Source organism: Parambassis ranga, chromosome 14, assembly GCF_900634625.1.
Source record: "Parambassis ranga chromosome 14, fParRan2.1, whole genome shotgun sequence".
Lineage (NCBI taxonomy): Eukaryota > Metazoa > Chordata > Actinopteri > Ambassidae > Parambassis > Parambassis ranga.
In genome coordinates this window covers 980,536-1,004,681 of record NC_041034.1, presented here as the reverse complement: position 1 = coordinate 1,004,681, position 24,146 = coordinate 980,536, and the positions used below count along the sequence as shown (strand labels likewise).

Genomic DNA, 24,146 nt, shown 5'->3' with positions numbered 1-24,146 from the left:
GACTCCCCCAGCTGTCCCTGCCGGTACCACAGAGGGCTCGGTTTCTCCTACTTATGTCTTACTTATATACTGTTTTATTTTTGACACAACATAAGTAAAGCTCTAACTCGCAGGAAGCTCCGTACATGATGCTGAAGAAGGACCACGAGCGGTTTGTGGGGAACGACAAGTACGAAGGGTACTGCGCTGAACTGGCCTCTGAGATCGCCAAACACGTGGGCTTCTCGTACCGACTAGAGCTGGTGGGTGACGGCAAGTACGGCGCCAGAGACCCAGAATCGAAGCTGTGGAACGGCATGGTGGGCGAGCTGGTGTATGGGGTGAGAGAGCACAGAGGACACAGCTGTAGCTTCAGGTTATGTGGAGATGTTGTGTTTCAGTGTTTGTGTTGGTACGCCTGCAGAAGGCCGACATGGCCGTCGCCCCGCTGACCATCACTCTGGTGCGAGAGCAGGTCATTGACTTCACCAAACCCTTCATGTCTTTGGGAATCTCCATCATGATCAAGAAACCCACCAAGTCCAAGCCAGGTGTCTTCTCCTTCCTCGACCCGCTGGCCTACGAGATCTGGATGTGCATAGTCTTCGCCTACATTGGTGTCAGCGTGGTGCTCTTCTTGGTAGGGGGCGGGGTAGGGGTGGGGGTGGGGGTGCACAGGAAACATGGACGTAGGCTCTGACTCCATGAGGTTTGTGTCTTTCACAGGTGAGTCGGTTCAGTCCGTATGAATGGAAGAACGAGGACTCTGATGATGAAGATGAAACTCTTCCCTCCTCTGCCTCTCGACGAGCTCTGCCAACATCGTCCTCTGAACTCACCCCCTCTCCAGGTACCATCCTCTTCATCATCTCATGAGGATGTCATGTCACAGAGATGTCTGATCCGCTGTGTGTGTGTTTTCAGGGTCTCCAGGGGCTCAGACCCAGAACCAGCAGAAAGAAAAGGAGGCTCCAGAACACACCAACGACTTCGGCATCTTCAACTCTCTGTGGTTCTCACTGGGGGCCTTCATGCAGCAGGGCTGCGACATCTCTCCCAGGTAACACTTCGTGGACGTTTGACCTGTCAGTCTGAAACATTTCCCCTGTCTGTCCATCAAATGTTGGAATACATTGATTAATCATAGATAATCCATCAATGATGTAGTCATCCTTCGTTCTTGTGTCTTCAAATTCAGCTTTTGGCCCCGACACAGCAAGCAGCCTCTGTCAGTGTGTGTGTGTGTTTCCACCGTTTACAACACAAGAACACACACATTATGTAGGGAGACACACACACACACACCATCAGCGACATACAGTTAATGCAGACACACACATACACACATCTTGACGCACACACAGGATAGGGTGTGACGTGCTGCCGGCTTGGCTGTATGTTGCTGCTGTGTGAGGGCCTCAGGCTGTTTCTATTTTGGATGCAGCAGTGTGTGTGTGTGTGAGTTGGTTTATGTTCTACGTGTGTGTGTGTGTGTTGGAGTGTGTGCTGCATACAGGTGTGTCATAGTGTGTTCACTCCATTGGCAACAGATCTGAGCCCCGCTGAACATGGGGTTGTTTCCATGACAACAAACCAGCTGCAAACTTGGTAACCGTGGTGACAAATCCCTCACATAGGATTGGTTACTTACTATAACACCAACACCTCAAAAAAAGATGCACACACTCGTTGGCATCTGGGCGGAGTCAGGTGGTGACATGATGGCGCCGGGCGGAGTCTGAACATAGATGTTCAGAGGTTGGGTCAGTGTGGCGTCGGACATCACATGGGGCGGGCTCAGTGTTTCTGATTCTCCCTGATCTTTGCAGGTCTCTGTCGGGTCGCATCGTTGGAGGGGTCTGGTGGTTCTTCACCCTCATCATCATCTCCTCCTACACAGCTAACCTGGCAGCCTTCCTCACCGTGGAGAGGATGGTGTCCCCCATCGAGAGCGCGGAGGACCTGGCCAAGCAGACGGAGATCGCCTACGGCACGCTGGAGGGGGGCTCCACCAAAGAGTTCTTCAGGGTGAGCTTCTGGATCCACGTCATGCTCCTCTGGCTTCTCTTTCTGTGGTCTTCAGAATCAGAACTCCTTCAGGTGAATTTAAAGGAAGTCCTGTTTGGTTCTTTCTCTGCAGCGTTCAAAGATCGCCGTCTTTGAGAAGATGTGGTCGTACATGCGCAGCGCCGACCCGTCGGTGTTCGTCAAAAGCACCTCGGAGGGCATGATACGCGTCAGGAAGTCGAAGGGAAAGTACGCCTACCTGCTGGAGTCGGCCATGAACGAGTACATCGAGCAGAGGAAGCCCTGCGACACCATGAAGGTCGGCGGGAACCTGGATTCTAAAGGCTACGGCGTGGCCACGCCCAAAGGGTCGCCGCTCAGGTACACCGTGCGAACGTGGCACTGATGTCGGCGTCCTGTCCTGTTCTCTGTGAGGGAGTAAAAGAAAGTTACAGCACAAGAACAAACATAAACAGGCACATCTGTAGATGATTAGATATGATATTGATTAGTTATGGTTAGCTTTAGCTTCATCCTAGCTACACATATTAAAGCCACTTAACATTAATCTGCGGGATTATTCCAGAAATCACAGCTAACATCATTTCTAATCTGAACATTAGCCTGCTATTCAGGGCTCTAATCTGCTGCCATGTTGGGGATTATGTTCTATTTCTGTAGCTTCACACACACAGATGGAAACATATTACAGCTTATTTTAACACAGTGTACGAGGTTGTGTGATGTTATTAAATCAAGATGTCTACTGGTGCCGGGGTCTAACCTCGTCCACATGATGTACAGCTGTTTGTTGTAATCTGATCCACCTCTCACAGAGCAGGTTTACTGTCTGTCTGTCTGTCTGTCTGCGTGTCCGTCCACTGTCTGTCTCTTAATCTGTCTCTCTGTCTGTCTTGTCTCTCTCTCTGTCTGTCTGTCTGCTCCTGCCCTGTCGGTCTGTTTACCTGTCTGTCGTCATGTGTTCTGCCCGTCTGCCATCACCAGAACCCTGCTAACATCCGCTAACACCCTGCTCTGTCTGTGTCTGTGTCTCCGGCCCCAGCTGCTGTCAGGTAACACAGCATTCCTGCACTGAGCGATGTGTGACTGTGTGTGGCTGCACAGCTTCCTGTGTGCCCTCGGCCCAATTAAATGATGTGTGCACAGTCAGCAGGGACTGATCTCAGGTTGTTCCTACCTGACAGCAGCACTGTGTTTGTCCTTTGTCTCATCAGACATCAGTGGACTCCGTCCCTGTCCTTATCAGATGTTCTGTGAAGAACATCTTGTTCTCATTCTTTCTGCATCACGTCAGCGCTCCACAGCTAACCCAGAGCCACAGAGAGACGCTGATTAGATCGCTGAACGGAATCATTTCTTCTTTTATGTTTTCAAATGTTTCAGAAAATCAGCCAGACGCTCAGCGGCACACTCTGCCTCCACATTCAACTGCTTTTTGCTTCTCAGAGTGTTTTAGTGTGAGCTACAACAAAAATCACCTCCAAAAAAAAAGATGGAGTCAGGTTTGTCATCAGTTGCTTAGCAACACAGTTGTGTTAAAGCACCTGAATGCTGAGTGTATGAAACACATGAGCTCTGTGGGTCTCTGGGTTGAAGCTCTGCTTCTGTTCAGGAGAGTCTTGTTCCAAAATGACCGGAGCCCCTCTGAACCCCACAGACCGCGCTGAACATGTACGACCTTCACGGCCAGAATCACAGTCAGACACAAAAACCCTCCAAACATGAAGAGTTCAATCCAACAAGGCTCAGTAAGAACACAAAGTCCCGCACACATCAGCAACCAGCAGGAAGCCATGATGTGAGCAGCAGTCACATGACCAACATTCAGAGAGCATCTGTCTGACCTGCAGCTGATTTCTGTCTGAATAACTGAGGGTTAAACACTGATTCTATAATAACATATGGATAATTACAGGCTGGTCTGACTCTAAGAGGATTGATACATCAGCAGGACATTGCTCCGTCTTCATTTTTCATTTTGAACAAACTCTCAGCTGCTTCCCATCATTCATTGTTATTAAACCTGCAGTTCTGTTGCTCATAGACACGTTTCATTGCTTTAACCCTCGCTGGTGTGTGAAGGAGAACAACAGAGAAGTTCAGCCTGAAGGACTTCCTGTCTGTCTGTTGATCCTCCTTCACGTTTTTCAACCCAGACCAGATCAAAGGGTTCAGAGGGGGTCAGTGATGAAGAAGAGGGTCAGTCAAGAAGAGGGTCAGTGATGAAGAGAAGAGCGTCTGTGATGAAGAAGAGGGTCAGTGATGAAGAGAAGAGGGTCTGTGATGAAGAAGAGGGTCAGTGATGAAGAAGAGGGTCAGTGATGAAGAGAAGAGGGTCTGTGATGAAGAGAAGAGGGTCTGTGATGAAGAGAAGAGGGTCTGTGATGAAGAAGAGGGTCAGTGATGAAGGTCGGTGATGAAGAGAAGAGGGTCTGTGATGAAGAAGACGGTCAGTGATGATGAAGAGGGTCAGTGATTGAAGAGGGTCAGTGATGATGAAGGTCAGTGATGAAGAAGAGGGTCAGTGATGAAGAGAAGAGGGTCAGTGATGAAGAGGGTCAGTGATGATGAAGAGGGTCAGTGAAGAAGAAGAGGGTCAGTGAAGAAGAGGGTCAGTGATGAAGAAGAGGGTCAGTGAAGAAGAGGGTCAGTGATGAAGAAGAGGGTCAGTGAAGAAGAGGGTCAGTGATGAAGAAGAGGGTCAGTGAAGAAGAGGGTCAGTGAAGAAGAGGGTCAGTGATGAAGAAGAGGGTCAGTGAAGAAGAAGAGGGTCAGTGATGAAGAGGATGAATCTGTCAGGATGAGTCTAATGTTCGGTGTGTGCTTCTCAGACTAGTAAAGAACTCTTATGTTGTGAGCATCAGCTGGATGCTAACTGAAGCTAACTGAAGCTAACTGATGCTAATGATGCTCCTGTTGACGGTCTGGGTTGAAGTTCTGAAGCTGTCCATGGTGTCGAGCTCACATGTGATGATGTTGCTGTTTCCTGTGGACGTGCTCTGCTCATTAATCACCGTTCTGTCCCTTATTGTTGCTGTCGCCCGTAGAAACCCTGTTAACTTGGCAGTGTTAAAACTGAACGAGCAGGGCCTGTTGGACAAATTGAAAAACAGATGGTGGTATGACAAGGGAGAGTGCGGCATCGGGGGAGGGGACTCCAAGGTCAGATCACCGTAACCCCAACGGGTAACGACAGGCAATGGCACACCAGGGTAACCGGCAACCAGACACGCCTTCAGTGCTCAGCTGAAACACTCCGGAAGGCACCGAGACACTCAAACACTTTGGTCATGGAGCCATCAGAGGAATCCAGCCTCCTGATCTACGGGGTACTTTACACAACACAAAGGCCTGCTCCAGCTGGCTCCATTTACTCTGACGTGACGATGACCTGGATGACTGAGCGCATCCAGACGTGGGTCCAGGAGGGTCCAGGAGAGCTTTTATCAACAATAAATCAGCTTCTGTGACCAGCTCATTTCTAAAATACGGAATCATCTGCAGAGTCCTCCAGCTGTTATCACTGAAACAGCCTGCAGGTCCTGCAGCCTCTGATAGACCAACGATACCCAGCAAGGTCCAGGTGTTGTTGAGCGTTTATCCAGACAACCAGCCAGGAGGTCAGTTTGAAATTTCAGACATATTACGACGAAAAGTCAAGAAGATGCTAACACAGCACAGCTCTGTTTTCAGCTGTCACAGGAACAGAACGTAATAAAGCTGTTGGAGCACTCAACAGGAGCTAACAGCTAGCTCCTTAGAGTCCCCGGTAAAATACCCTGTGATCGGTCAGCTCCTTCTTTTTGGGCCTGTTTTGAAGTTACCCTGCTGCCGTCTTTCAGCGCCCCCTCACACACCGAGGGGCAGTGCAGCGTTTGGCTGGAAGGTTCCGGAGCGTTTCCAGCTCTTGCCGGTTACCCAAAGTGATATAGTAATACACATCTCGCACGTAGGGAGCCAGGCCGAACCAAGCTAGATGGAGTATTAATGCATATCACTTTGACGTTTTCCAGAACATGTTTTTATGTGTGATGTGCGTTTTTTGTTTGTTTTCCTTTCTGTTGTTGTTGTTGTTGTTGTTGTTGTTCTCTGTAGCAGCATCTGTACTGCTAAATGCTACTTTTGCTAAAACTTGCTGCTGCTGCCTCGCCGCCTCTGCAGCCCTGCCGCTGTGCAGGTGAACAATAACATAAGATAACATGGAGGTGCATAATGTTATTTATGTTATTCCCCTCCCCCCTCCCCCTCCCATGGTTCTTTGAAGAATCCCAGTAAACCTAGCAGTACTGAAGCTCAATGAACAAGCCGTCTTAGACAAGTTGAAAAACAAGTGGTGGTATGACAAAGGGGAGTGTGGACACAAGGACTCCGGCAGAAAGGTCAGTTCTGGAGGTGCCTCGGCCTGGTCCGAGGTCATGTGTTGGTTTGTCCCCACCCACCCCCACCCTTCCTCCATCAGACCCCTAAACCTCTGCAGGTACGCTCTGAAAGGAAAAGGCCCGTTGCTCATTAGCTTAGCTTAGCACAGAGAAGAAGCACTTAGCCTGGTTCTGTCCAAACAGAAAGTCTTAATGTACTTTTTGTCAGTTTTTTGTCAACTTTTTAATGTGTCAAGAGAAGTTTGTTTGTTTACAAATAACATGTAGCTGTACATGTTTGCTAGGGCTAGCGTTGGTCTGTCTGTCAGGTCTTAAAGACGTCTTGACATCACCTACGGGATTTTTTGAAGCGTCGCCATCTTGGCAGCACCGTAAAGCACTTAAAGCCTCCTTATAGCTTACTTCCAGAGCCAGCCCTCCAGTGGCAACTCTGGGAATTGCAGTTTTCAGCACTGCAGCGTTCATTTCTCAGTGCTGTAGGTTGCTTTTCTTGGACAGAACTAGCTGTCTGTAGCTTTAAGCTAGGCTAACTATCTGCTGCCTGTGGCTACAACACATGCTGAGGAGACAGTTCCTTTAACGTTATTTTTCTGTAGCGAGGAACCTTTTGTTTTCAGAGTGTACTGCCTCTGCTGGCCGTTCTGGAGAACTGCAGGAAAATCATGAAACGGGCTGATAGCATAACAATCGGACTGCTGTTTGTACTTTTACTGAACCGAGCAGCTGCCGGTCTTTGATGATGCAAAACTTTCTTCAGACTCAAAATTTATGCAAATTGATGTGAAAATGAGTCGCCTCTGACAAAGCCCAGTCTTTTTTTTTTTGGCGATAAGGTTTTTTTTTCATGCCTGCAGATCAGAAACCCATCAGATGTCTTCAGAGGCTTTTCTATTCTCAGCCCTCCTTCTGTTCTCCAGAATATTCTGTGGTCAGCACAGTTCAGTGGAAGCAGCCGCAGACAGACGGACGGCTGCTGCAAAATGTGACTTTCTACATCACTTTTCATCTATTAACCCCGCAGCGCCCGTGGGGCCGACACATTGACATTCATATCTTCGGTCCGCCGCTGTAGAGTTTTCAAAATGAATCGGGCTGAAAGCTGCAGACTGTTCCGAACACGTCAGATGTACAATGTCACATTTTCCTCTCTCTCTCTCTCTCTCTCTGACTTTAATCCTTTGTCTCTCTACCTCTCTTTCACTCTGCTTGTGGCTGCTGACCAACAATGATGAAATTAAAGCAACTGACCACAACTCCCCCCCCCCCAAACCCCAAACCCCAACACACACACACACACTGATGTTTCCGTCTCCAATCTGTCATGTGCCTCCTGTTTCCTCTCTGAGTGACAGACAAATGTCCACAAACGCCTGGAGCTGCAGCCACGTGACCGCGCTCCTCCACGTCTTATCGTTAATAACCTGCAGGTGATTTTCTCAGTTCAGTTTTTGTAAAATGCAGACCTGACGTAGCGGGTGTCAGGCCTGAATAGACGCTCGATCTTTTCGCCCTCAAGTGGCAGCAGCAGCGATTACATTAACAGATGTTTTTGTTTCATAAAACCATCATGGAGGACAGGACAGAACTCACAGCAGCTGATTGGCTGAACCGTCTGTCAGTCACCGTGTATCGCAAGCGAACCCAAGCCAATCAGATCAAAGAGGAAACACATGACAGTTTGGAGAGGAAAACACGCTGACAGACACGCTGACATCACTTCCTGTTGAAGAGCCACCACTCAGGCTGTGTCTGAACTCACTCAGTACAGGGCAGCATGCAGTGAAGCATCTTCAGACACTTCAGACTCCACCTCCCTCATTTTCTGTCACCGTTCATGACGTCATTGATCTCTGCCGGCTAATCACTCTCTGTTCTACAGTTATCATTTGTGCCGTTATAGATAAACGCTTTATTAAACATTAATAAACACAGCCGGTCACGCTACGTTCTTCACCATCATTATGTTTATAAGACAGGTGACCTGTGCAATGCATGATGGGACATATTGCTAAAAGTACTTTATCTGATGCATTGTGGGATACATTGAGGGCCCTTATATGGGGTCTGTCATTTCTCACTAAGACTTCAGACAGCAGTACAACATGGCAGAGGCTCTGTATAGAGCCATATGTAGTGACTTCAGACACAGCCTCAGAGGGCTGTTCGTTCTCCTGACAGGCTGCATGCGATTGGATGAGAGAGCGTAGCCACGCCCACCACAAAAAACCATGTGATGCATGTGACAGAGGAACACAAAGCTCAACGGCCAATGAAATCCTGTTTCTCTTACAGCAGATACCCTGAAGACGAGCTGTCTGTCCTCAGGGACACTTCGTTCTTTTCTTTTCTTTTTTTTGGTTTATTTGTTTTTTTGGTTTGTTTGTTTTTGTTTTGTTTTGTTTATGCATGATGATGCATGTGACGACAAAGGCTGTGATTTGAGGCAACAAAAATAAATTTGCCACAGTGCAGCACAGCTCCGAGCTCCTCCGCCACGTTTACTTTTAAACTTCTCTTTTCACATAATACTCCTGATAATGTGATTGTTAGCTATGAATTAGCAACTAAAAAGCTAACATAATAATTAATCTAATCTAATCTGACTTTTTACAGCAGTGCTTACTAATGAGATCAATAATATAATACAAAAAATAAATTGTGATCAGAATCTGATCAGAAAAACGTCCAGAGGAAGATCACTGCATGATCAGCATCCTGCTTTATTTACTGAGGTGGATTATCTGAGCCTCAGTTAATCCAGATTATTCTAGTTATTCTAGATTATTCTAGAAAAGTTCTGTATTTGTGGGAAACTTCCCTGTAAACATGAGCGTAACCATGGCAGCCAGCTGCCGTCGCCGTGGGGACAGGTGGAGCTCAGTCTGTGCTGGTCTGTGTTTCAGTATCGTCTGGAAGCGGAGCTTCCTCACGTGTTGCCTCGTCGTCGCAGCCTCCGGTCGCTCAGCCAGCGTGTTCTCAGTTAGAAAGATCAACTGTAACTCAAACTGTAGTGATGTCACCACCTGTCTGTGCCCCTGACTCCGCCTCTGTGCGCTGACAGGACAAGACGAGCGCGCTCAGCCTGAGCAATGTGGCGGGAGTGTTCTACATTCTGATTGGTGGACTGGGGCTGGCCATGCTGGTGGCGCTGGTGGAGTTCTGCTACAAGTCCCGCATCGAGTCCAGACGGATGAAGGTGAGTGTGGACAACATGTGGAGGAGTGACACACAGCAGGGGGTGTCAGAAAGGTCAGAACGCCTCCTTTCAAGCGTTCGTCTGTCAGTATTCTGAACACAGACACAGGGACGCCGTCGTGTGCTCGCCAGCGCCCTCCTCTGTACGGAGCGCTGCATGACGCAGCCTCAGGCTCAGCCTGCCCGGTTGTACTCAGGCTTTAAAGAGCTCCTCTGAAGGAACAAACAAGTCATTAGAGTCGCAGCGTTTCCTCCGCAGCCCGCCGAGCTCCGCTCAGCTGGACCCTTGTTGTTCCCTCCTCATGTGTATGAGCACAAAGGCGGGACTGAAGGCGGCGCCGACACTGCCGCTGTGCAGGATTACATCAGAGCAGCTGATCAATACAGGCTCACCACACACTCATCACAGAGGTGGCCTGATGATGGCGCTGCAGGGAGGGTCAGAGGGTCAGAGAGGAGCATGAATGTGTGGACCTTCACCACAACACGTCGCCCAGAATCCTCCGGCTCCTCTTCCTCTGGCTGAGATAAGCACAGCATGTCACCGCTAACACCCACTGAGCAGCTTTGACAGCTAGACAGTAGCTAGTTTTCTACCTTCTCATGATTCTGAGGGGAGAAACTTTTTTACTTTTACTTCCTGCTCTGCATACCATCAGACTCCCGCCTCATACAGACGTGTATCTCCCTGCTGTGTGAGGCTGTGAGGCTGCAGCAGCCACGCACCTGCAGTCAGCGGAGGCTCTGTGCAGACACACTCTTGTTTTGACAGACAATAAAAGCAGCTCAGAATAACAGGACGGGGGCGCCCGCAGTGTGCACGCCCGCAGTGTGCACGCCCGTGGTGTGCACGCCCGCAGTGTGCACGCTGCCTGCCTGTCTGCTGTGGAGGTGGGAGTGCTCTGAGGTGTGTTTGAGCCGCCTCACTAAATGAATAAACCGGGGATTTATTTGTACCAATCTGCCTGACGACTGTCGATGCCCAGCAGCAAATGGCGAGGGAGAGCGGGAGCCTCAGAAGCCCCGCACAGGATATTAACTCTGGATACACATCATTAGTTTTACTGAGAGGTGAGAGAGGGAGGGGAGAGAGCTTCACACACACACTGTCTGAGTCATACTTTAACCCTCAGGTGTATGAAATGCATTCTGTTTTACTTTTAATTGCCCAAATAACTTTATGGTCCTTGAACGCATCATTTATGGCGTTCAGTCTATTGTCTTCTAAATTCAGTATTTACAAAAAAAGACCAACCAGGAAGCCATGATGGGTCATGGGAGCAGCAGTCACATGACATCTTCTGATTTCCCCCTCTGTCTGTCTTGCAGGAGCTCATCGATGCCGCCATGAGAAGCACGAGCCTCGGCGGGATGGCGGGCGGCGGTGGTGGTGGAGGAGTCGCCGTGGTCGGTGGTTTAGGCGGAGGAGCGTCAGGACTCGGAGGCGAGAACGGCCGTGTGGTGGCCCACGACTTCCCCAAAGCTGGAGCTCAGGGTTTACCCTGCATGAGCAAAGCCGCCGGGCTGGGTCTGTCCTCCATGTGATCCAAAGCAGGACTCCTGATTGGATGAAACGCTCCTGTCAGTGTGAAGTAATGAGAGAGAAAAGGAAGAGGAGGATGAGTGGAGGAAGGACAACAGGAAGCGTGGTGAGACATTTGTCAGGCAGAAGGAGGAGTGTTTGAATCCAACAGAACTCTGATGAACAGAGAGCACCTGAACACAACACCTGAGCCGCCTGCGGTGAGCTCCAGCAGGACGGGCCACCGGGCTCCGCAGACAGGGACTACTTTTTGTACGAGTGCTGTCCTCAGCAATAACAGGACCTGAGGAGGAGGGGGGGATTTTTAACGCTCCTCCTCCTCCTCTTCATCACATTCACACTAAACGAGGAGACGTTGAGCATGGAAACATTTGTACTCACCTCGTGCTGCTGGATGCAGTCAGCTGATGCAGCCGTGTGTGACGACACACTGCTGATCACCACAGAGTGTAAACAAAGATGGACGCCGCCCGGAGGTTTCTGAAGAGCTGCCTTCAGTCCGGAGAACCCCCATCCCAACAGGAAGTCCACCATTTTCTCCCACATCGCATGAACTGCTCCCACTAGAATCATCCCGCCTGCTCCAAATTCAGCCGCCTTCTCTAAAGATCCTGAAGATGAAACGTTGCCATGGCAACCTCTTCAATTTTGACATCTCCCCCTCAGTCACTGTTAGTCCAAACTGTACATGTCAAAACAGTCAGAGCGCCACCTAGTGGGAACAGGAAGTCAGTATCATGTGATAAAACAAGGGGGTTTCTGCTCATGACAAGGACTGGATGGACTCCGCTGCCACCTTGTGGATGCAGGAGGTACTGCAACTCACCTGTCCGTCATCAGGTGAGTCCGGTCTGTCTGGGCTCTTCAGAAACCTGTGGGTGCCATGATGGAAGGTTCGTCCATGTTTATTTACAGATGCACTGAAAATGTTGATTTTATCCAAACGAATGCTCAGAGGCCGAAAAATGTTCTGATAGAGCCACGAAAACATGAAATAAATTCATTCTGCTCAGACAGCGGACAGCGAGACGCTCTGAGCAGAGCCGCAGTGACATCACAGCCACAAGATGGCTCCTGATGCCACTGTGACGTCTTCATACACGGCCCATGTTGCAACCTGGACATGTCACATGTTCCAAGACAGATGCATTATGGGAAATGTATTGTTGTGCCTCTAACGGGGCACAGCGGCCATGTTAGAGTCTGTCAGTCCGAAAGAAGAACAAACCATAGATTCAAAGCCCTGAGGAGCAGACTGAGCCAGGAGCAGCGTCTCTGGAATTCTGTCAGTGTCACATTATTCACATACTTTGGGCTTTTTCAGACGTTTTTCTGTCAGCTCTTAAAAACCATGAGGCTGAACCTCGCAGCTCTTCTGAGGCGGCGTTCTGAGCTTTTTATACCAATCAGAAAAAGTGTTCACATTTGTATGATATGAATGAAACCTGTTTGTCTGCATTCTGCTCTTTGATTTATTTATAATGGTTTGATTTTGTCAGCTATGCTGTTTAATAAAGACTCTTACATTCTCTCCACTGATGTTCTACTTTGTTCATGTGAGATTCACCTCCTTGTGTTGAGGAGCAGAGACTCCTCCAGTGTGATCTTAGACCCGTTCACACTGGGGAGAGTCAGTCCAGCTGGAGCAGGATTGAATCCAGATTAAGCTGGATACGTTCAGACCCATTTTCAAATATTTTCAAAGCTCAATCCAGCTTAACCCGGCTTGTTGGTTGTCCTTCAAACCGCTAGGTGGCGCCTCGTAATATACAGAGTCCGTTCAGGCTGCGGTCGGACCGAGTGTGCATGCAATGTGTGTTTTTTTGTCCTGTGTCGCTCGTTCTTTAGTTTTTTTCGGCAGTTTATTCCTGTAGCCCTGTGGAAAATAAACTCGGGGCAAAGCTGTCGTAGTTCGGCGGTTGTTACATGCGGCTTTTGACACTGTCCCCATGAAGTATCACATCACTAGCCGGATTCGCTAGCTGCATCTGTGTTCAGCCCTGAGCCAGATGAAACGTGTTCTCACTGCGTCCTTCACGTTCAGTCTGAGCTTCTTCTTCACTGTAAATGAAGCTGCTGCAGAGTTTTCAGACAAACTGCTTTCTTCCGGAGACTTCAGTAAATTGGACGTCTCTGTCTCGGCGTCCCCTGTGGGCTCCTTCACCTTTTCCTCTGCTTCGCTCTGTCTCCCGCTGCAGCGTCTTTATTTCTGTAACAGGAACCTTCCTCGTTTCTCCCATTAGCATCAGCTCCTCTCCGAGCGCTGAGGACCTCTCATCGACACTTTGCTGTCCTCAGGGGAGGCGTCATATCACGTAACACCTCATTAGTCCCCCTGCTGTCAGGGAGGACAAAGACAGACGGGATCAACAATTAGCCCCAGAAAGGCCGTGAGGAAGCTTGTGGCCCATTACCTTCAAAAGCTCGCCTCATAGGAGGAGGAGGGAGAGGGAGGGAGGGGAGGAGGGGGAGGAGGAGGAGGGAGGAGGAGGGGGAGGAGTAGGAGGGAGGGGAGGAGGGGAAGAGGAGGAGGAGGAGGAGGGAGGGAGGAGGAGGGAGGGGAGGAGGACGAGGGGGAGGAGAAGGAGGGAGAGGAGGAGGAGGAGGAGGAGGGAGGGAGGAGGAGGAGGAGGGGGAGGAGGAAGAGGGGGAGGGGGAGGAGGGGGGAGGCTGGATCCTTGAGGGGCTCTAAAACACCATCCTCCACTGCACAAACACTCAGAGAAGCAGCTGAGTCCCAGACCTGCAGTCCAGGTGTGTGAAAAAAGGAGAGGTCAGACCGGGATTCACCTGCCAAACACAGACCGACCCGGGTCTGACACCAGCCACTGCTCCGCCCGCTGGTCAGCCTCAAACATCAGCTGCACTGTCTGAAGGTGGTTAAGTCAATTATTGTTCACATTAACAGATCTGATGCTGAAGACTCATGAGGAGGAAGCTTTCACACACAACAACAACAAGGAAGCATCCAAGAGAGCTGACCACAGACACCACCTCCTGCAACATCCACCCACAGAGGTCCTGAGACCTGAGCACATGAACACACACAGATCTCACACACACACACACACAGATCTCACACACACACACACACAGATCTCACACACACACAGACAGTTCTCCACCAGAACACCAGCAGAACTCAAGAAGCCACACGTCCTCCAAAAAACTACCGAGTCCACACACAGACACACACACACACAGACAGACACACACACAGATCACACACACACACACACAGACAGACACACACAGACACACAGACAGACACACACACACACACAGACAGACACACACACAGATCACACACACACACAGACAGACACACACAGACACACACACAGATCACACACACAGATCACACACACAGACAGACACAGATCACAGATAGTTGAGGAGAAAAAACATCTGTCACAGAAGAACACTTGAGGAGCAGACTCAGAGTTAGTCTGAGCCCTCGGAGGATTAACGGCTTTAAAATGACCATCACACATGGAACATGGAGCCCGGCCGAGCTGATTGGCTGTCAGGTTTAAAGTAATCACAGCATGCAGGCTGTAGTTACTGCAGCAGCAGATTATTCCATCACACAGTCTGACATGTTCCACATACAAACATGTTTCCAACACACAACCTCAGGATGGACACAGCTGCTGGAGCCTGATATCACAGTGACACCCAGTGGACAGCGAGGGAACTGACAGACAAAAAGAGCCATCTGACACCAACTCAGTGAAGAGTGTCCACTCTGAGGACTCATGCAGGGCAGGGCGCAAGAACCAGGAGAGCCAGCTCCACAGGACTAGACTCAGCAACCCGAACCCTGACTTCATAAAGCACCGTGCAGCCAAAGCCCTGTACACAAGTATACGAACATTTAAACACCTCACAGACAAATTAAAACAAATAACAACACTAAGACATGAAACACCACCGTCTCAAACTGAGTCCAAAGCCAGAGAGATCAGGTGTGTTGTAAGGAGGACTTAAAGCCTGCCTGATGAGGCAGCTTCTTCCACAGTCTTGGAGCAGCGCCTGACAAAGCACCGTCACCTCTCAGGTTCCTCTTTGTCTTAGGACAGACTGAAAGAGACAGATCTTCAGACAGATCAGACAGATCTTTCATCCATTGTTCAGTCCTGAGGCACTCCACACGTGAGGGGTGCTGCTCCAGACTCAGCAGCTCCAACACGGAGTCAGCAGTCCTTCTACAGCTCAAAGACAAGGGTACACACATCCAAGGACAATAACACACACCTGGACAGAGAGGACAGGTGGTCTGAAGGAGGAGCCCTTAACAGAGGAGGTGGACTCAGACATCATCTTTCCATCCATCCCAGGATGGTGTCCAGTGAGGACAGTGTTAACCAGTTTAACCAGTTTAACCAGCCCAGTGTCCCACAGCCTCATAGTGGTTCCTGTCCTCACTGCTGATACACAGAGCCGAGAGCAGAGCGGCAAGACACCAGGTCACTGACACAGACAGACAGAGACACAGACAGACAGCACAGTCAGGACACATTGCCCTCACCTGCTCTCCTTGTTGTTGGGTGGTTCCTTCACGGCTTCCTCAGACTTTCCTCATTCTTAATGAGCATCATGGCAGCACATCAGCTGTTTTAAACAATGACGTCAGCGTGCTGCGTTGCCAGGTTTGGCAGTTACCCCTGTTTGGAAACATTCAGCAGCCTAATGTAATGTTCACTCTGTATTTATGATCAATGGATGGAGGTTTGAACTGTCAGCCTGGAACCAGGACCGGTCAGTTCTGACTGCAAACATCATCAGCTGCAGATCCAGCAGAGTTCTGCAAACAGAGCAGCTCAGGCCTGACATGATGTAAACACACTGCTCATGGAACATCAGCCCGTGCAGTACCTCTGACCTCCTGCAGGGCTCCACAGACTGCTTCGTTAGCTCTTTAAACCGCCGCCATCAGCTCTATGAGCCAAGCGAGCATCTGTTCCCAAAGCTGTCCTCTGGGAGAGCGCAGCATTAAGACCACGGCTACCCAACACCTTAACAGCCTCTTTACCAGAGCTGACAGCCCGCCTCCCCCAGACCAACCCCCCATATCCACAGAGCTCCTGGGTTTGAATCCTTCTTCTTCTGTAAAACTCAAAGTGACATTAAAGCAGATACATGCAGCAGTGTGAGGCCATCAGTCAGGTGTTTCCTGTCTGACAGTGAGTCAGCTGCCTGCTGGGTAATTGGCCCGCCGAGGGTTCAGACAAACAGCCGGCGTCCTCTGAGAGTTTTCCCTGCAGGAGGACCCGGATCACACGGAGGACTGATGCTGTTCAAAGTCTCATCAGTGTACAACAAGCTCACACCTACACAGTAACACCTGACGCCTCCACTTGAAGGGTTTTTGAATGTTTCTCTTTTTTCTTTGTGAACTTTATTTTGCAGCACATTACTTTGTAAGAAAATAAACATCCACATCATATTGGGCAATCAAAAATATTAAATTCAGCAGAATAAACCTCCATAAATCAGGGGACAGTGGAGAGCTTCTGGTCACAGTTCTTTATTGAAATGATCTGACAGTGTTTTTGTTCCTCTGAGCTTCATGAACTGAAACGTCTTCAGCAGCGAACACTCTGCGAGTCCTCACAGGGTGAAGGTGTGTGTGATGTTGGTCACGTTCTCCTGCAGTGTGTGTTAGCGCTTCATGGACTGCAGCCGTCCGCTCAGAGCAGCACAAAGCAGAAAATCTGCTCCTAAAACTAACGTTGATTTCCAGGCCTCTGGTTTGACGGCAGTGAAAGTCGGACAGCGTCACCGATGACACACGACACAAAATAAAAACACAACGATGACGATCAGCACAGGAGGAAAACGCAGCACAAACGTACGCTTTACTGCACAGCATCGCACGAACACCGGCCTCCACGCAGCAGGGGGCGCTGCAGGTAAAACAGCCGGCTGTGAAATAAAATGTTCAGAACTGTTTGAAATGATAACTAATGTGAATGTTGGAGCTTTTAGAATATTTCAGTGTCTTCCACTGAAAAGCTGAGAGCACAGGCACGCTCTGAACCTCCGGTCCCACAGGGGGCGCTCATGTACAGTTCATGTAACTATTAACATACTCGAGGAACGAGCTAAGAATGCAAAAAGGTAACAGAGAAGCGAACTCAATATTTTGACCTTTTGAGACTCATAAGTATTTGTTCTTAAGTCTGAGACCAGCTCATTAGCAAGATGCTAACAGGAAGTTAGCGGCTTCTGAGCATGCTCAGTGCAGCATGTTGGGACTTCATGGGATTTATTGATGAAATGAAAGCGTTTTTCATATTTTGGGTGTTGAAATGTGACGTTCAGGTTCGTGTCCGGAGGTTTGTGGTTTTGTGAATCTGATGGACCTTCAGGCGCCGTCAAAGCAGAGGCCTCAGTAACAGACAAAAGACAGACCCGAGTCTCCGCCCACCTCTCAGCTGATGATGAAGACTCTGGGTCCTTCCTCTCTCATTGGAGGAAGACTCTCGATCACCATGTTGTCCATCAGTCCGTATTTGTCCTCCTTTTTACTCCACCGTCCTCCTCCATCGGATGCAGCCCCCCCATCCCTCTCCACTGGCAGAGCCAGCTGATTGGTCAGCTGCCTCATGGTTATCTGAGCGAACACACAACAAAGACAAATGACACCGTGCACCTTCACGTTATAAAAGCCCATGTCTGATTTAACGCCGACCTGCAGCTCTCTGAAGAGGTGCAGCATGGCCACGCCCACAACAATGACCACGAAGGACCCCAGCGTGGTGGCAACGTCCACTGCCGACATGCTCCTCCACTCCTGGAACAGGATGATGGAGGTGGTGAGGACCACGGAGGTGAAGAGGACGTAGTAGATGGGATAGACCATCAGTGTGTTGAAGGTGTCCAGAGACTTGTTCAAGTAGTTCACCTGCAGGCGGACACAGCGGCGGGTAAACACACGGCTCTCTCTGTGCACGCGCTCAGACCGCACGCAGCTCACCTGTGTTACTATGGAGACGACAAGAGTGACCAGCAGGATCCAGGTGAGCGGGTTCGCCAGCACGGAGAGTTCATGAAACACTGAGAACAGAGAGGATGGAGACTACATTACCCACAACCCCCCTCGTCCAGCTCCAGGTGGGAGGCCTGTCAGCAGCTAATGCTGAGCTGAACACTCTGCACGAGGACCTGATGAGTTTCTGAGCTCATCCGCTCAAATCAAACTCAGAAAAACCCAAAGCAGCGGTGTGTGTCTGCTCGCTCTCACCGGTGTTGATGGCGATGGCGAGGCCTTTCACGGAGGACACGGTGAACGCTCCGAGCAGCGAGCAGATGCTGATGTAGATGAGGATGTTGGAGGGTCCGTACCGAGGGCAGAAATACAGGATGAGCACCACGCACAGCAGCAACACGGCCGCCACATACACCAGGAAACCTAACGCGCGCACACACACACACACACACACACACACACGGAAGGTTACTCCTGTAACTGGAAACATATCTGTTGTCATGGAAACCCTCATATGTCAAAGAAACGCTGTTCTGCAGTACAGCCGACGCCCAGCTGCTGCTCTCACCAGGCTCCAGCAGCTTGCTGGTCATGTCCTGCAGTGATGTCACTTCCTGTTCCTGGGGGGCGTGGATGACCAGCAGGATGCTTCCCAGCACGCACAGCAGGCAGCCGAGCTTCCCCACCAGGTTCAACACCTCCCCCAGCAGGTAGGAGGACAGAAGTGCACTGGAAACACACACACAGCCATTTTAACTCTTCATCAAAAGAACTTTCGTGCTCACAGAGATCAGTGAAAGGTAACAGCTACCTGATGAGGACGCTCAGAGCGCCCAGCGGCGTCACCAGCGTCGCCGGGGCGAACATGTAGGCGCCGAAGTTACAGGCTTCTCCTGCTCCCACTGCGGAGACGGAGCGGAGTCTTCATCATCCCACAAACCGCCACAGTTTAAACTTTCACTCAGGTCAGATTTCATGTAACAAAGCTTTAGTTTGAAAGATGTGGTGATCAGAGACCAGAGACCGATGGATCTGATGGAGCTCACAGCAGGATCAATACAACAGAGTGATCTGATCTGTGTTTACCAGCAAACACCTCCGGCCCCCCCGCTCCGTCTGAGCTGTGACTCATTAGAACACTTACTGGTTAACAGGCCTCCCCACCACAGCCAGTCCTTCAGGTAACCATGGCCTCCGTCACCTACAGCAACACACACACACAGGTCACAGCTTCCCTTTGTGGCCTCATGAAGAGTTCATAGGTTACAGACGATAAAGTTCCACAAGCCACTTCCCAGCATCCTCCACTCTGATTGGACACATCCAGCAGCAGCAGAGCCCCTACAGAGATATATGTGTGAGGACTCCGGCTGCCATGGAGGGAGGACCTCCTGTCCCCATCAGTCCTAAACTGAACTGACCAATCAGCAGCCGTTAGCAGCATGCTAGTGTTTGATGGGCTAACTCGGCTTCAGCTGTCAGAGAGACCAGAGGACATCAGGCTGTTTACATTCAGCTCTGATACAGGATCAATACTGGACCTGACTTCTGCATCAGCTGGACGCCGTTTGTCCAAGCTGAGCCACGTCTTGTTTAGTTCCACAGTTCAGATGAGTTTCTGTCGGCCTCTCCCTGCTCTGTTTATTTTACAAAGCACTTTTTAAACTCTGTGTGTGAGTCAAAACAAACATCCCTGATAACGTCAGTGTGCTCAGCTCACCTGCCCGGGTGTGTCCGTCCGCAGCCAGCCGGAGGAGAGCTTTTTTCTTCAGAATGACGCTTCCACCAATCAGGAAGGCCGACAGCAGCGCGAGCGTGAGGCCCAGCCACAGGTTGTAGGAAGTGCTGGACTGTAAGTCTGAAGACCAACATTCAGTCACTGTGTGTGTGTGTGTGTGTGTGTGCAGAGTGTACACTTAAAAACTCAAGGACACTGACAGACAACAAGACAACACAAAACAAACACATGACACACAGTATGACCAGAGACAGGACACAGACACAGAGAGGAAGAGAAGCTGGAGAAACTGAACCAAACATGAATCTGTTCCTTTTATTTAAATGACACAGCTGAAATGAGGAAGGTTCAAATCAACACACACACACACACACACACACACACACACACACAGCTGCACTGTTCATGAGAGCCTGGAAGTCATTTCACCTCCTGGAAAAGATGTTCCAGGAACTAAACCAACAGAAACAGGAGCCGACAGAGCTGCAGGTCATTAACATCAGTGGTTACTAACACACTGTAACACACACAGAGACACACAGAGACACACACACACAGACACACACAGACACACAGACACACACAGACACACACACAGACACACACAAAGACACACACAGACACACACACAGACACACACACACACACACAGACACACACAGACACACACAAAGACACACACACAGACACACACACAGACACACACACAGACACACAGACACACACAGACACACACACAGACACACACAAAGACACACACAGACGCACACACACAGACACACACACAAAGACACACACACACACAGACACACACAGACACACACACAGACACACACAAAGACACACACAGACACACACAGACACACACAGACGCACACACACAGACGCACACACACAGACACACACAGACACACACACAGACACACACAGACACACACAAAGACAGTGACTGTAGGGGACCTGAAGGTTTTTACAGTAAGACTACACACTGAGCTTTAACAAACAGCAGGAACAGGTGTGTGTGTATGTGTGTGTGTGTGTGTATGTACCTGTTGTTTGAGTTCCATTGGTCAGGTGTGTGTAGATCACCGACTGATCTCCGGTGACCACACACACTGCAGACTGAGAGCCACACCACAGCCTCACCACAGACCCTGCAGAGACAGGAAGTGACACAAACCATCAGCCTGAAGAGCTTCAACACAATGTCCTGCTGCTCTACACACACACACACACACACACACACACACACACACACTCCATCCTGTCTGCAGTCAGAGAGCAGTCAGAGTGTGTGTGTAGAATCACTCAGGTGTTCAGACAGAGATCAGCTGCAGGAAGCTGCAGGTCAGACAGACTCTCTGAGTGTTGGTCATGTGACTGCTGTGACCATGTGACTCCATCATGGCGTCCTGCTGGGTGCTGAGGGGGACAGGACTTTATGTTTTTGAGTTTCTAAAAGGCACTAATGCTGATATTCTCACACACACGCTGTTCTTCATACACCATGTGCATGTATGATCCTATGGAACACCCAGCAGCAGCTCAGCAGCAGACAGTGAAGGCCTGCTGAGCTGCTGCTCTGCCTGCTGATGAGCTGCTCTGGCTGCTGAGCTGCCGCTCTGGCCGCTGAGCTGCCGCTCTGGCCGCTGAGCTGCCGCTCTGCCTGCTGAGCTGCTGCTCTGCCTGCTGATGAGCTGCTGTGGCTGCTGAGCTCAGTGAACGGCTGGTTATTTGCTCTGCGAGGCTGCTGCAGGCTGGAATTCTGGTCTGACCGCTGTCAGAGTAACACGAGGAGCAGCTCAGTGTTTACACTGTCAACACCGAGGAGGACTGAAGGACGGGTCCATGACGGCTTCAAGTGTCTTATGTGCTCCACAATCAGATTCCTCCACTGTCTGTTTAAAGTTATTGATCCTCTCAGGTGGAGTTCAGCAGCAGCACCTTCACTGATCAACTCCACTTTATGATGTTTGAAGCCTGAATATGATCACCAGGAGCTAAAAGCTAATGCTAAGCTATAAACCAGATCAGCCCGGTCACATGACTACACCATCAGCACCACCAGGTTCACCCTCTGACCTCTGACCTCTGCTACAGCACAAACACCTGGAGGACCTTTAATGACCTCGTCTGTAGTCCCATGTTGCCACTCGTTAGCATGTAGCCTGTGTTCAGACAGTGAACAGTCATCAGTGGATTCACTGTGTGTGTGTGTGGGAGAATAAAAACCATGGTGCTTCTCTGCCTGCTCACAGGGACTGCTGCACACACACACACACACACACACACACACACACACACACACACACACACACACACACACATACAACATACACATACTGCAACACACACACACACACACTGCAACACACACACACACACACTCACACACACACACACATACAACATACACATACTGCAACACACACACACACACACTGCAACACACACACACACACACTCACACACACACACACATACAACATACACATACTGCAACACACACACACACACACTGCAACACACACACACACACTCACACACACATACTGCAACACAGTAACACACACACACACACAGACACACACAAACACAAACTCCCATCATGCTCTGCAGCTCCTCCGCCCTGACAACAGGCTGACACACACACACACACACACACACACACACACACACACACACACACACACACACGAAGTGATCACACAGCTGTTTGTTAACGTTTGAGCCCTGATCAGTAGTAATCAATAACTTCAATATTGACACACACACACACACACAGGCGTGTCTCACCGTTGCTGCATGTCTCTTCCTTCAGGTGAACATCTCGCATTGTGTTTCTTTGTGGTAAAACTCCGCGCTGACCGGAAGTGCCGTCTCCTCGCGCCACAAACAAACAATCAAACAATCAAACAAACAAACAAACAAACAGTCCGCCTGAGGCCTCGGTTCGGACACTCTGTCCGGTGACACCGCTGTGTGGTGTCGCAGCTCCGCTCTCTCACACCATGTTTCCTCCCTGAACCAGCAGCAGGTGAACACCTGACCCCGCCCCCCTCCCCGCCCCGCCGGGACGAGCGACGTCATCATGGCGGAAAAAACAGCTCATCATGGGCCTCAGAGGCGAAGACAGGTAGTTATGACCAAATGAACCAGAGGGTTCAGACTGTATTCCTTCAAAACGTCACTTTACACGCTTTATTTTACTTTTATCTTCATGTATTTTTCATATTTTGGTTTATGACGCAAATTAGGGCCATTGTATGAAAAAAACAAGTGTCAGAGGAACCTCTAAGCTTTTTGGAGTAAATCATCATTTTATCTCCATTAAATCACATGCAGTGAGGAGCAGCTTCAGAGCGCCCTCTGGCGGCTGGTCACTGCACACTGACGTCAGCAGGAAGCCAAAGCAAAGGTCCGTTCATCCTTCAACGTTACATCATCATCTTGTTCTGAAACAGGTCCACAGACTTCCACATGACGTCACATGTGTTCTATATTTACAGGATCATGTGTGTGATATGATGCAGTTATTATTTATGATGTTGTCTTCAGACACACAGTGAAGTCAGCCATGTTTCTCAGGATCACCAGCCTGTTTGGCCACCAGGGGGCGCTGAGGCTGCGTGTGTGTCCCTGTCACAACCCTTCACTCCAACAACCACAGTAACAGGGAAAGACTTTCGGACGTGATTCGCCGCTTCATCGATTAAAGAGCCGTACATCTGTAAGACAGGTCGCCAGCCGGCTATCCTCACAACGCATGATGGTCCATATCAGTGTGGTGACCACCTGTTGTACACTGTGAGGCATGATGCATTGTGGGATACAGTGAGGGCAATGGACGACAGTTTTTTATGAACATGTGACAGACCTGTTTTTCTCTCACCAACGTGATGAAGACGTTTCCTCTTTGAGCTGCCATCAACATGTTTTCTAAAAAGATGAGGAAGCACACGAAGTAAGTCGAAACGGGGGAAACCCGCGATGGGCCTTATCAATGGCTTAAAAATGTTGGGCTGCCATCAACAACATGTGTTCAAGGAAATGAGGAAGTACACAAAGTATGAGGGCTTAAAAACAAAAACTCACACGAACCTGATTTATGGTTTTAATCAATTTTTTTCCTGCTTTCCTAAAAACACATTTTGGACATGACTCTTAGTGTGGGCTGTTTTCCAGGACTATCTCCCACTCGGCTGCAGGCCTCTGTTCACGGCGCTGAAATAATGCTAGAAATCCTCGAAGTTAAAGCTGACGATGTGCAGTTAAGACAACGAGTCCAGT

At 49.7% G+C, this 24,146-nt stretch overlaps 2 protein-coding genes across 2 annotated transcripts in view; one reads left to right on the top strand and one right to left on the bottom strand.

Moving 5' to 3' along the window:
• LOC114445875 (glutamate receptor 1-like) overlaps positions 1-12,395 on the top strand; it is a 31,832-nt gene extending 19,437 nt beyond the window's left edge. The window contains exons 9-19 of the mRNA XM_028421179.1: positions 114-320; positions 404-619; positions 706-751; positions 931-1,039; positions 1,809-2,007; positions 2,120-2,367; positions 6,272-6,386; positions 9,448-9,586; positions 10,795-10,814; positions 10,911-10,968; positions 11,008-12,395. Of these exons, the coding sequence (XP_028276980.1) occupies positions 114-320; positions 404-619; positions 706-751; positions 931-1,039; positions 1,809-2,007; positions 2,120-2,367; positions 6,272-6,386; positions 9,448-9,586; positions 10,795-10,814; positions 10,911-10,968; positions 11,008-11,126 (1,476 nt within the window). The 3' untranslated portion in view covers positions 11,127-12,395. The remainder of the gene's footprint in view (positions 1-113; positions 321-403; positions 620-705; positions 752-930; positions 1,040-1,808; positions 2,008-2,119; positions 2,368-6,271; positions 6,387-9,447; positions 9,587-10,794; positions 10,815-10,910; positions 10,969-11,007) is intronic.
• A 4,243-nt stretch (positions 12,396-16,638) lies between these two features.
• On the bottom strand, positions 16,639-22,880 carry nipal4 (NIPA like domain containing 4). The gene is made up of 10 exons (XM_028422477.1): positions 22,653-22,880; positions 20,906-21,010; positions 19,839-19,976; positions 19,263-19,319; positions 18,930-19,020; positions 18,687-18,847; positions 18,374-18,541; positions 18,107-18,186; positions 17,822-18,034; positions 16,639-17,743 (listed from the first exon to the last, which is right to left on the bottom strand). The coding sequence occupies exons 1-10, from the start codon at positions 22,690-22,692 to the stop codon at positions 17,561-17,563; spliced, it is 1,236 nt and encodes a 411-aa protein (XP_028278278.1). The 5' UTR covers positions 22,693-22,880; the 3' UTR covers positions 16,639-17,560.
• Positions 22,881-24,146: the final 1,266 nt, after the last annotated feature.